We start from the raw sequence: 14,382 nt of genomic DNA on the forward strand, positions 1-14,382 counted from the left end.
CTCCATATGTCTTAGCTTCCTCAATTGTAAAATGGGATAATAATAAGAATAATAAATACCTCTCCCAGGGTTGTCATAAAGATCAAATCAGAAAAGCTCTGTAAACCTTAAAATTATATATGCATACTACTATTATTGTTGTTGTTTTGGACCCCTTATTTCACAAAGGGAAAATTGAGGCCTTGAAAGGTTAAGCAAATCATTCCCATGGCAGATCTGGGATTTGAATTCAGGCCACTGATTCCAAATCCAGCCTTCTTTCTGTTGTACCATCTGTCTCATGGCCCCATAAACAAAACCTAAATGGTTTAACCTGCCTTTTCACCCCATCCATAAATGAGGAAAATCCTTTTTGTTTTTGTAAAAATGGCTAAGAGAGCTACTGTAATGAATGAATCAGGTTAGGGGAGAGCCATTTTTTGCTGGAGGGCTCAGAATATTCCTTTAGTACAAGCTAGGGGGAATTATAGGTGTGCATTGAGGAAGAATCTTCTCCGATGTCATATTCTGAGTGTGTTTGTTAGAATGGGAAACATGAACGACCTAAGCCGGTTAACTAGCTTATCCCTTCTGTCAAGCCCCAGAAGCATATTAATGCTTCCTTGATATTAAAATGCACCTTAGTTTACATACAGATTGACAGTAAATCAGGAAGTCTGAAGCAAAATAGCATGCACCAATTTCCATGAAGCAACTAAGAATTCAACCCTAAGTGCTCTCAATATGACAAAATCTCTGTTAATGTATTTGTAAGTAAACTCACAAAGAGGAACTCCAAATTCTACTTAATGTATAGATAGGCAGACATAGCCCCTAATGTACAAATTGGTTGTGTATCTATAGGTTTTATGACAGAAGTATTTTTGGGGAAAAAAATGTGTTCAAATTTCCAAGTTGAGATATGAAGGACTTCTGATCTCCATGTTATAGCCTGATACTGAGAGATTCCTCTCATATACTACTGATGGTTTCTTGAAGACTTCCTTTGTATATCTTCTAGGTCCTACGACAGAGTCTGGGAGTAGCTCAAATGGAGTAGGGTGGGGGATCAGTAGAAAAATAGCTTAGAGGGAGATAAAAGGATAAATGATAAAGAGTAAGAATAGGGCTGAGGTCTGGAGGGAAGTAATGTATAAGAATAGAATAAGGAATGCTATCACAGCTGTACACAGTACTGGTACTGGGACAGGGCCTTTCTGGTAGTGGGGCTAAAAGCTCTGGCCTTTGTTATGGGCACACTCTGCAAGGAAAAGCATTTACCTTAGGGGGTAGTATAGTACCAGGCAGCCGTACCCATGAGCTCATTTTTCTCTTCTATCTTGGTGATATGCCCACAGCATAGAAGGATGTAAAGACAGAGATGTTTAGGTTTGAGAGCATATAGGGCCTCTCTGAGTGCTTTTGATAAAAGGGTACATCCCTATTTTCTATTTATTTGCATGCCAGCTAGTACTCAGGTTCTTAAAGTGTTAGTGACCCCATATGGGATCCTATAACAATATAGAAGTCACAAAATTATGATTTATCATCAGTATATGTTTGATTTATATACTTATTTTATATAGTATATACTTGGGGTCATGTAAAAATTTCTTGGGTAAAAAGGGTTGTGAGTGGAAAAAGTTTAAGAATCCCTGCTCTAGGCCAGTAGTCTACAAAGTGGGTTTTACATCTTTGCAGGGACCTTGGTGTATTCTTAATAGTTTATGACTACTTGATCAGAGGGTGAGGAAGGATGTATCTCACTCTCCCTGATGACTAATCTAACCCAGAGCTTGTGTTCCCAAACAATCACACTTCCTCACTTTTCTTCCCTTCTCTATGTTAACTCTCCACCTCTCCCTTTCTGCCTTGACAAGGCCCCTCAGAGTAGTGAGACCTGATCCTTACCAGTGCATATGCCAAACAGGTTTTATTCAGAAAATCCCTCCAGCCTCCAGAATATACCCATTCTGCTCTGTCGGATCACTCCATGGCTTCAGCTTGGGACCCTTGTGGTAGGCTTTGCACCTTTTAGTAGGCTCAGGATCTAGGCAGTATTCTATAAGAGCTCTCTTCATCTTTTTCATTTTTGGTGGAATTGAATTGCCCAGGATGACGCTCATACTGCATAACACATCTCAAACCCCTCCCTCTTCTAAACCTCCCTGTTACTGTCAAAGGCATGGCTATCCTAATCAGCTACGTTCCCAACTTCAAATCTAATTGGTTTCTAAATATTGTCAGTTTGAAAAGCTAACATTCATATAACACTTTAAAGTATGGAAACAGTTTATAAATTTCATTTCATTTTACCCTCACAATAATCTTGGGGAAAAGTTATACTATTTTTTTTTTTTTAAATTGTAGATTAAAAAAAAACAAAAAAAAACTGAGGCTGACAATTTAAATGCTTACCCATGGTCCATGGCTAGTAAGTGTCTGAGGTAGGTTGTGTATACCAAGGTTCTTCTGACTCCACATTCAGGGGTCTTTCTACCTTTTGCCACCTAGCAGTTTTTACTTTATCCCATATCATCCTATGCTCTCTATTCTCATAGCTACTATGTTACTTCAGGGCCTCACTCCCTATCACCTGGATTATTGTAATATTTTATTACTCAGTCCACCTGACTCAAATCTTTCCTTATTGTAATTCATCATCCACGCAACTAGCAAAATAATTTGTATTCAGGTCTGACCTTGTCCTCTCTAAACTATCAAATCCAATGACTTTCTATTTATTTAGGATTAAATATTATTTCATCTTTATCTTATCCTTTTAAAATTTTTATTTTCCCCCCAGTTTTATGCTGCATAATTATTGTCTGTTTATTGCTATTCAGTCATTTCACTCTTCTAAACCCCTTTGGTGTTTTCTTGATAAAGATACTAGAGTGACTTGCTATTTCATTTTCTATCTCATTTTAAAGATGAAGAAACGGAGGCAATCAAGATTAAGTAACTTGGCCAGAGTTACATAGCTATAAGTGTCTGAGTTCAGATTTTAACTCAGGAAGATGAGTTTTCCTCATGCTATACCAGCAATCTATTAATTATGGATAATTAAAATAACATAATTATTAGTAAAGTAGCAACATATTATTCATACACATATGTATATTATTTATGTATGTAGCATATATATATATATATAATTTATAAATAAGTAAATGGATATTGGGAATATGTGTTTAAGAACTCCTTATTGATAAAGGTTTGTGATCAAAAAGTTTAGAGAACACAATCATATTCTTTCTAGCCTAGATACCAGGCATTGTACTAGGTCCTAAGAATACAAAGACAAAAACGAAACGATTCCTGCCCTCAAAGAGTTTACATTCTGTAATGCAAAATTGCTGCCTTTTCTTTAATTTACAGTACATAAATCCATAAATTTTAGATTACTTTGTGTATGCAGAGAAAGGAGTGCTCTATCAGCAACATGACAAGGAAGCTATAGCAGGCCTGCAATCTATAATATCTATATTTAACACAAGGCTGAGAGTGGAATATTCACCATCATGGGAAGAATGGAAAGAATACTGTCATAGAGAGAAGGGGGAGGTGAATAGGACAGGACTTAGGATAACAGTAACAATCAGTGAAGAGGGTAGAGAATGAGGATGAGTAGTACACAAGGAACAGATTCTGAAAAGCATAACTTAAAGACTAATGTTCCCTGATGTGGGCCAATGTAGGAATCAAGGATACACCGTCTCCATGGGATTGAAAACACATGGAGAGGCAGAATGCCAAAATGCAGGTGCAGCAGCAGCTGGCCAGTCACTAGGAGCAGCTGCTCATGATCACTCCTCTGTCTCACTCATTAGGAGCAGGGATATTTAAGGCAGGGTCAAAGAAAGGGCCTGATGCTAGTGTTCATTATACTAGCCCACTGAGTTCCAGGGAAGCCAGAGTGATTATTTTATACCACAGCAGTGGGTTTATGGTTCAGTAAATAGGGACACGGTCACAGATTCAGGTGAGCTCCCACATTAATAGTAGTCTTGGATTCCATCTTTCTCTGTCCTTGAGTGAAAGTTTTTATAACTCTCTAGGATTTATTTCCATTTCATCTCCCTGAGTCAAAATTTTCCCCACTCCAAGCTAGCCTCCATAGTGGACTGTCAAAGTGATTTTCCTTCAGTACAGATTTTGTCATGTCACTCGCCTATTCAAAATTACAGAGGTTCCCTATTGCTTTTTCTTCTTTTGACATAGCCAACTTTCTGTGGCTCCATTTAGGGTTTTTTTTGGGGGACAAAGATGGTTTGATACTTAGTGGTTTGACATCTCCTTACCTAACTCATTTTACAGATGAGGAAACTGAGACAAACAGCATTAAGTGATTTACTCAGAATCATATAGCCAGTGTCTGAGGCCAGATCTGAACTTAATAGAATCAGTCTTCATAATTCCAAGCCCAGTACTCTATTCAATGCACCAGCTAATTGCTACCTATTGCTATTAGTGTAAAATGAAAATTCCTCTATTGATTAAGTCCTTTAAAATCTGCTTCCAACCTAATTCTCTAACTCTATTCATCACAGTATCATTTTTCTCACTGTTAACTGATGTGAATAGTATGCTACTGGTAGGGCAAAAGGTCTCCTGGAATAGATCTTTCTTCTTTAGCATAAATTTTATGTTAACAGTGTCCTAGCCCATGATAACTCTGGAGACACTTTCATTATTTTACAAAAAAAAAGGGTTAGTGCAGGACCAGCTTGTTACTACCATTAATGTCTCTTTCTATGTCTGGAAGTCTCCTTATTTGATAATTCACAAGAAAGTGCCCTCTTTTTTTTTAGTGATGAAGGTTGATGAGCCCTGACTTTTTGGGGATAGATGGTCAAAATTGACTTTGCCTCTAAATCAGTACTATGCCTTTGCTCAAGGTAGAGGATCTACCTTGTGATATCTTATCTTGAGCTAGAGTGAATTCCTTTGGAAGTTGTTGCAGCCCAGGACAAGTCATCAAATGAAAAAAGGATCTAATGATATAGTTGTTTTATTACAGGACAAAATGTGAGGAAGGGGCTAAAGCAAGTTATCACATGTTTTAAATGTGATCTTGCTTACCATGGAACAAGATAAGGATGTCATTCAGTTGTAGGGCACTGGTCCATTCCAGGAATTCTTCCAGTCTTTGATAATATTAATTACTGGCATGACAGTGGTGCATTGACCAACCTAAATAGCAATATCTAGTGTTCATACTGTATGCAAAAGGTTGTCTTTTTTGTTTTATTTTGTTTTTCCTGGATTTATTTAAAATGAGATTATGGTACCATAAAGGTATTGATAATTTATCAGATTGTCAGATGACATAAAACTAGGAGTAATAGCTGACATATTGGATGGTAGAATCAGAATAAAAAACATCTTGTTAGGCTAAAATACTGGGGCCAATCTCATAAGATAAAATGTTCAATGGTTTGTCACATCTGAATCTTTGAGACCCCCATTTGGAGTTTTCTTGGCAAAGGTACTGGATGATTTGTCATTTTCTTCACCAACTCATTTTACAAATGAGGAACTGAAGCAAACTTGCTGCAATCTGACTTGCCCAGGATTATGCAACTAACCAATGTATAAGTCTGGATTTGAACTCATGAAGATAAATAAAACTCTCTGACTTTAGGACCTATACTCTATCTACTGTGTCACCTAAAATTTACTAGGAATAACTGCAAAGTCTTCCACCTGGATTCAAAAAAGTAACTTTACAAGCATAAGATAAGGGAGTCATGGCTAGATAACAAATTATTTGAAAAAGATTTTGGAGTTTTGGAAGCCTGAAGATTGCAATTGGTCAATTATGAAACAGCAGGTAAATTTTAGGCTGAAATAATTTATAGGAATGTGCACTTTTGGCTTGATAGAATGTAAACTCCATGGGAGGAAGGATTATTTAATTTTTTTTTTGATGTCTCTAGTGCATAATACAATACTGGCATGTAGCTGGTACTTAACTAATGTCAATTGATTAATTGAACCAGTAATAAGTAGATACTCTGCCTTGATTATTTGGAGTATAGTGTTAAATTCTGAGCACTACATTTCGGGAAGGACATTAATTAGCTGCAAAGTATCCTAAGAAGAGAAGCTAGAATTATAAAGATCCTGTTTTATGCTATATGAGAGTAAAGTGAAGAAACTGTGCCTGGATGATGTGCCTGGAGAAGAAGCAAATAAAGATCAGAGAAAGATGGTAGCTATTTTCAATTATATAAAGGACTAACATATAGAAGAAGGATTAAAACTTGTACTTGACCAAGGGGATGAAACTAGGAGTAATCAATGGAACTTTCAGATGCTACTTTAGACTCTAGGGCAGGAAAAGATACTTCCCAGCAATCAGAGTTGTCCAAAAGTGGTACGATCTACACTGGGTGATGACGGATTCCTTTGGGGTATCATCCCTCTTTTTTGGAACTCTTCAAACAAAGTTAGGATGACCATGAACTTAGTATGTCATAGAAGAGGTCATTATTATTTTTATGTTAATTCAATCAGACAGCCATTAAAGTACCTTCTAACTGAAATATGATTTTATGAACTCTAAACAAGACCAGTGTAGTAGACATCTCCCTGCTTGGATTTATCCTAGGATGTCTGAAATTAAAGGGAGACTTATTTATAGATGGAAATTTCATTTAGTACACAATAATTTATGCAAAAAAATGACATCCTAGCCTGTGATTATAAGAACTGCAAAAAGCTCTTTTATGAGTTGTCCTTTATGTGTGTGAGACTCATTTATAACTAGCATTAAGAGCTTCCTGGAAAAAGTTTGATTTGGCAGTCATACTTGTGGGAGTTTGGGTAACTAATTGGCTATATTTCAAATAAGATGTCTTATACATTTCACTATGGGGGGGCAATTCCACAATGATAAACCTACAGTGAAGTGACTTCTGCCAAGGTAGAATCTAGATGGGAGGTGAGTGGGGCAATCCAGGACTACCTTGATTACCCAGATTATCTAGGTAACCTGTGAATCAGGCGAAGCCATCAGTCTGAGTTTAAATTTAGGAGATATGCTATCCTCACAAACTTCCCTTAGAAGTTAGTTTGCTCCTCTAAAGCTACTAAAATGGTCTTCCCCTGAAATAGGATCTTCCATTTTCCTACTTTGCTATGGGCAACATAGCTTCCCTAAGGCTCCCCCATCATTTTTCTATAGATGGGACTGTGGATTCATGAAAACACTATCTCAAGCATGAACTTTACCGGTGCCTTTAGTGTTCTATTGTCTGTCTCTGGTGGATCTTTTCTCCTTCTCTGAAATTCCTGCTTCAATTCTTCCTGGTTGATTTAAAGCCTTGGTAATTTCCCTCCTACTTATCCATTACATTTTTGAGGGAAAAAAAGGAGACAATAGACAGGATATTCCTATCTCACTCAGATTGGAAGTAAAATGGACACTCATGGGTCCAAACTTAATACTGATCAAAACAAAAGCTTTAACCTGCTCAGTTTTTCTGACCAAACTTTCTCCTTCCTAGGTAACCTGGTAGCACCTGTGCTGGCAGTGACATGTGATTGGTGTACGGCATCTGGGAAGACAAGTTCAAATCCAGATTATGATACTTACTAGCTGTGTGACTTTGGATGAGTCACTTAATCTCTATCTCAGTTTCCTTCTCTGTAAAATAAATAAAATTGAGAAGGAAATGGCAAACAATTCCAGCATCTTTGCCATTTAGGGTTAAACTAAATGGGGTCAATGAAGAGTTGGACACAACTAAAAATGACTAAGCAGCAAAAATCAATTCTGCTATTGGAAGCCTAGTCTCTAGGTGGCTGCATTGAGCTAATAATGGGAGTGGACTAGCTCTTGATCTAGTGGAAAGAACATTGATTTGGGCATTAGAGGATCTGGTTTTACCCACCTCTAAATCTGACTCCTTGTGTGAGCTTGGGAAATCAGTCAATTAATAAATTAATAAGTCATTTAACCTCATAGAACCTTAATTGGGTAATCTATAAAATGAGGGGGTTGGTATAGATTGCCTGTGACATCCCTTCTATCTCTAAAGTTATATTTCCTAAAGTCCTTTATAGTCCTTATAAAACTCAACCTTGAACCATGAATATCCTCAAACAGGGGGATGTATTCCTTTATCAAAGAAATTATCTAATCTTGTGCACACTCTCAAGAGATCATCCAAATTTGTTGATAACAAAAGTCAACCTAGTCTGATCTGTAATAACAGCAAGGGGTAGGGTGGGGGAATGTCAAATTTAGATGAAATAATATCTTTTACTGCCACTTTTTTACTGGCCATTTATATATAAAATTTAGATGATAACATTAGAGATTTTCTATACACATAGACATATCTACCTAAACCATAGGGAGGTTGATGAGACATCACCTATAAAACATGCACCAGGAGTTCTGACTCTTGAATATATGTGTAGGTATATGCATGAACAAACAGGGGCAGCTAGGTGGTACACTATGACTAGAAACAAGAAGACCCAAGTTTAAATTTGACCTCAGACACTTATTAGCTTTGTGATCCTGGACAAATCACTCCACTTCTGTTTATTTCAGTTTGTCAAGTGAGGACAATAATAGCACCTCACAGGGGTGTTGTTAAGATCAAGTGAAAAAGAGATTTATGTTTATGGAACATAGTCAGCACTTAAATGTTTATTGAAGGGGCAGCTAGCTGGTGCAGTGGATAGAACACTAGCTATGAAGTCAGGAGGATCTGAGTTCATATTTGGTCTTAGACACTTAACATTTCCTAGCTGTGTGACCCTGGGCAAGTCACTTAACCCCAATTGCCTCAGCAAAAAAAAAAAAAAAAAAAAAAGTTTGACAGATAATTCTTATAAAATACTTAGCAAATTGGTGCTTAGAAAGTTATGTAAATATTAACTAAAATTAATATAAACACTAAATGTGTCTGCCTTTGCCCTCCCTTTTGTTTTTTGGGTGATTTTTTTCTTGGCAAAGCAACTGGAGTTAAGTGACTTGCCCAGGGTAACACAGCTAATATGTATTAAGTATCTGAGCCAGATTTGAACTCAGATCCTCCTCATTTCAGGGTCTGTGCTCTATCCACTGTGCCATATAGTTGCCCCTATCATTTTTTTTTTTTAAGAAGACCTGGGGTTCCTAATTGTCCCTGAGGGAATTTCTTCTTCCAGTGTAGATTTATACTTAGTCTTAGAGACAACAAGAAATTAAATGGAGAACTTCAGTGATTTGCCCATGGTTACCCAGGCAGTGTGTGTCAGAGAAAGGATTTAAACTCAAGTCTTCTATCCATTAGGCCATTCTGCCTTTTGTGGATATTCCTCTCTCAGATACATGTATATACAGTGTATATATGTATTTGATTGGATCTATATCATTAGTATAAGTAATTCACAACCATGGAAGCAGATGTCTAATTCACTTGCAACAAAGAGTTGCCTCTAGTTTCAATGATTTTATCTACAGTGGTACAGAGAACATGTGTCAGAAATAAGTCTTAGAACCAGGTTTTCTTGACTTTAGGGACTACTCACAGCCCATTAAGCCATATTATTTCTCATATTCACATGGATTTATGAGTGTATATATATTTGTGTATGCATATGAGTATGAGAGAAAGAGAGACACAGTAAGAGATAGACAATGGTGAGGTGCAGTTAATTCCCATTAGAAGCCAAAATTTTCTGAAGTGCAACTTTTTAAAACCTTTCAACAAGCCTTGATGATTAAGACAGAAAGGAGGGAGCATTTTTAGATCTCTTTGGTTGATAATTTATTGTTACAGGATCTTTTATAAGTTCATATTAGTATCCTTATATCCTCAGCATTTATCATATTGAGCAGGTAGTAAGAACAAATATATATTTGCTGATTGACTATAAGAGTAGAGATGCTACCATGCTAAGGAATACTAGTAAGCTTCTATTTTTGAAAGTTAGAGTTTCTCATTGCATCAGATGAAATAATGGAAGTCAGGGCTCCCAAAGGGCCTCCTTCCTTGAGGTTCTGAAAGATGATTCCAATTTATTCAAATAACTCAGTCTAAAAGAGCTCACTCCCTATTTAGCTCAGCTCAGCCCTGTATGAAGGTGCGCACCACTTGTCACACAGAGCCTGTGAATTGGCTCAAAAGATAAAATTTCAAAATCAACCTGACACTTTTTGGAGATGACTAGTCCCTCCAATAGCCACTTAAATGATGAATTATATCAATGACACCAGGACTATCAGGAGTCCTCAGTCAGAGGAAGGGAAACAGGTTCTATCCAGATTTAATAATTTAGGTATGATTTAATATTCTCGAAGAGATGTTCACAAAACTAGCAGTTTTGGCTTTGTTCACTTCTTCCCTCCCCAGTGCTACCTTAACTGGGGAGTCACTTGCCTGGCAAAGTGAAGGTGAGTAGATGGACTATAAGCCTGACAAATTCACGTGAGGGTTACAGATACATTAAAAAAAAGAAAAACTTCCAAGCCATATCATCTTATTCCTCTTAAGAAATAGCACAGATCCCCTAACTAGGCTCAGGTTGATCAGTTTGTCTCAGAGAATGATAGCATTAGATCTCTAAGGAAACTTAAAGGCTGCCAGATCCAATCCCCTCATTTTATATGAGAAAAAAAAAGAGGCACAGAAAAGTTTGATGATTTGCTCAGGGTCACAATCTCTAATCATGGCTAATGCTAGCACTTTATAAACATCATCTCATTTTATCTTCATGACAACTTTGGGAAGCAAGTGCTATTATTAACCCCATTTTACAGATAAGTAAGTTAATGTACTGAATAGTCAAGTACTTTAACTGTCATACAGCTAGCATGTATCTGAAGCCAGATTTGAACTCAATCCTGTTCCACTTCAAGTGCTGTACCTCCTAGCTGCTTTTGTATCTGAGGTGGGAAATGAATCCAGTTCTTCTAGATTTCAAATCTCATGACCTAACCACTATACCCTGCAGCTTAGAAAGTTAAACCAGTTATTTTTCAAAGGATATTATGTTGTTATAGTTGGTAAGTGTTAAAACATAATGATCATAGTCTGTTTCCCCTCATTTCTCCCACACCTAATCAAAGCCAGAAAAAGTCAACTGAATTTTCCAAGATACACAGAGATACCAGAGATTTAAATCCAGCTCTTCAGTGCTTATCCCACTATGACACAATTGACCTCTAAGCTTTGCTGTAGCTTCTGATATAGAGTAAAATAGTGGAACTGTTTACATTTATAACATTTCCCTTAATTAAAATAATAAATAGCACCTTGTGGTGAGAAAGAATAATCTTGAATTCTAAGTACTCCTTTATGGAAAAAAAAGAAAATTAAGGTAAAATTTAGAATTTCTTCACAGCTTATTACATATGAAAAAATATGGTACAAATTAGGAAATTCTTTTAGGATGAGAGAACACAGCATAGCCTGCCTCAGGTTAATTTAATTTGCTATTTTGAGTTTTGGGCATCTTATTGCATTATATTAGATATTAGGTTGATCATGTTTCAGTTTTCTTCCAGAAAAAAAGTGTCCTATTATAATTGGTGGAGTTCAGATTTATTAGTTAACTTTTAAAATGGGATTAAAAAAACCCATTAGTAAAATTGTCACAGTTTATTTTTAATTTGGTTGACAAAAGGAACAGACTGTAAAGTTCTAAGTGTGATTTACTTGAAGACATATCTTATTTGGAGAGTATGTGTGCAGTCACGAAATACCCCAGTCAATTCAAAGTCAGGATAATGTGCAGTAAGTAAGTGGAGAGCTTCTAGTGAATGGTATTCCTCTCAGTTTCCTACTAATGCATCAAATCCATCATTAATGGGATAACTCAGCAGAGAGGCTATCAATATCTGAAATGCTTCTGCTTCAAATCCAACCTTCCCCACATGCAATGTATCTGATATTCAGAGGGTATAAGCCCAACCTCCTGCCAGCATCTGAAAAGATTTGACAATAAGGCTGAAGGGTTTTTCTCCAAAGGCTGTCCCATTTCCCCCCTTTTCTCTCAAAAGAAATGGTCTAGAGGGTAACGGGATTGGTTTTCTTTAAGATTTTGGGAAGTGAACAGATGTAACAATTTTCTATAATTTGGTTTGGTGCAGATGCTGAAATGGCGCATTCACAATAAAATATATGCAGTATATGTAATTTCATCTGGATGTTCTGGGGTTTTAAAGCAAAAATGTGTACCTGCAAGCTGTTTTATGGTTTCTCAGTCATAATTGTCTCTGTTACACAGGCTGCTACAAAGGCAGCTCCTTCTTCATGTGCAAGCTTTTAAACAATATCTTGATAATTTTGTGCTTTCTGCAAGACACAGTGTTCTCTGTGTGTTTAGCTCAGAAGCATGTAAAATTACTTAATTTTTCTTTGTAGTAAATTTATGAAGTAAACACTTCAAAAAAGGGGGGACCTGGAGACAATCTGTGTAAGCATCATGAGGTCTACAGACATGAAAACAGAACTAGTTCAGAATAGGACAAAAATTCTGGGTTTGAATTTTATCTCTGATGGCTACTTTTTATGTGACATTGAGCAAGTCACTCAAACTTCCCAAGTCCCAGTTTCTCCATCTGTAAAATTAAAGAGATTAGGCTGTATGAAGTTCCTTTTAGCTCTAGGACTACAAGCTTATGATTTATGTTGAAAAAAGAAAAGCTTCAGCTTTGGAAGGGGGAGAAGAATTCACTTCTTGTCACCACTTTTTATAATAAGAATATAAGGGAGGTGGAAATGAAGGCTAATATTTTTAACAGCTGCTTGTTTGATACCTTTACTCCAGAGAGTATGTGCTGCTGCTGATGGTAGCATTCCTCAAGGGAAAGGGAAAGAATGCAGGGTCGGGAACAGCATGGAGAAGTGAAATCCCCAGACAGAGTGTCAATGCCATGGTAGATGTGCCCTCAGCTAGCTCAGTGACTGACCCTCAAGATTTCGGCACACTGTTTGACTGCTCTATTCCTTGGGGCTCCAGCAGAGCCAAACAGGGAAAGGTATAGTTCCATGCTAAAGACTGAATAGTTACCATTTGGATTCCATTGGTCTTCTCCTCCCAACACGAACAAGAAGTTTTCCACTTCTACCACACAGTGATGGGCGCTGTTATAGGGCATAACTGTGGGGGAAAAAGATGAAAAAATAAACCACCATCAAGATGTATATCATTTTCCATCTTAGAATTTGATAGCTTGGCACACCAACCTTAATCAAGGCGTGCAAACTCTGAGACTACAAACAGCGGAAGGAAGCAGGAGGCAGTAAAGCAGGGTACGTGCCAATCCTGAGCTATGTACACAGGGGATCAGTGGTGTGTTGACAGCAGTTTCAGATCCAGCCCCTTTTGATTAATTTTACATAATGTTATTCCACAAATTGCTGCAGAACAGCCAGCTTCTGGTACTCTACTTTCTCAAGAACTCATTTAGTCACTTGCTCACTTAACTTGCACCCCTAACTCCCTGATACACAAGTGACATTTTTTTGGGGGGAAGAAGGATGATGGGTATGTCACAATGGCCAGAGAGGGGTGACATTTCCTGGGAAATGCTATGTTACTGTAACCTTGAATATACACTGTTAACTGTTAAAACATTCAACCTAGCCTGCTTTTTGCTGGCATGCTTTCCATAAGCAGACTCAGGGTGCTTGGTAGCTTTCTATTCCACAGCAATGAACAAGCTGCATTTCCATACAGTTTGAAGTTTTTAAATTAAGGTCCTGCTGATTTAATGCCTTCTCCAAATGTATACGCTTAATTTCCTGTACAATGCCATTAGCAGCACAATCACACATTTTCTATCTATCTACTTAGGAAGTCTTCTGTGACAAAGATCAAAACTGTGGCAGCAAAGTCACAGAGATACACTGTTTTCTCCTCTTTAAAAAAATTCTGAGGATAGTAGCTGGGGGAAGAATGGGTTCTTTAAGGTATTGCTGAAAAGCTAGCTCCTCAAATTCATTTTCATCTGCTTTTCCCATGTAGGGATACAGCATATAGACTTACTTCTGTCGTGATGTGTATGGTTACTCTGTTATTCTGTTCCCATCATATCCTATGGTCGATGTATATTTGCCCAGCATTAGTTATCACGCTTTATGCAGAGGCTTTGGCCCAGTGACACCAGTAGAAAAATGATGTCCTTGTTCAGCTCATCATATGGGCACCTTAAATCTAGGTGAGGACAAATGGGGAGGTGATGTGGATGTACAGGCAGGGAACTTATTGTTTGTCACGGATCAACAGAGCACTTAGGAAACCAGTGCAGTGGGAAATCAATATGACTCAGGGCCAGCTCTTACTTTGTGCTCTTTTGCCAATGCCAAAAGAAAAAAAAAAAAAGGAAAAAGAAAAAGAAAAAAAAGACAGAAAGGCAGTTTTTCTCATACTTGGATTATTCTGGGTGATAGA

The 14,382-nt window shown here is 37.3% G+C and overlaps 1 protein-coding gene across 5 annotated transcripts in view; it reads right to left on the minus strand.

The window, feature by feature from the left end:
- The window catches only part of KLHL14 (kelch like family member 14), a 177,677-nt gene that overhangs the window by 19,737 nt on the left and 143,558 nt on the right, over positions 1-14,382 (minus strand). For all 5 annotated transcript variants that reach the window (XM_074277491.1, XM_074277476.1, XM_074277496.1 and 2 more), the window contains one exon: positions 13,000-13,089. In XM_074277491.1, coding sequence (XP_074133592.1) covers positions 13,000-13,089 — 90 coding nt within the window. The remainder of the gene's footprint in view (positions 1-12,999; positions 13,090-14,382) is intronic.

This window comes from Sminthopsis crassicaudata, chromosome 1 (genome assembly GCF_048593235.1).
Source record: "Sminthopsis crassicaudata isolate SCR6 chromosome 1, ASM4859323v1, whole genome shotgun sequence".
Taxonomy (NCBI): domain Eukaryota; kingdom Metazoa; phylum Chordata; class Mammalia; order Dasyuromorphia; family Dasyuridae; genus Sminthopsis; species Sminthopsis crassicaudata.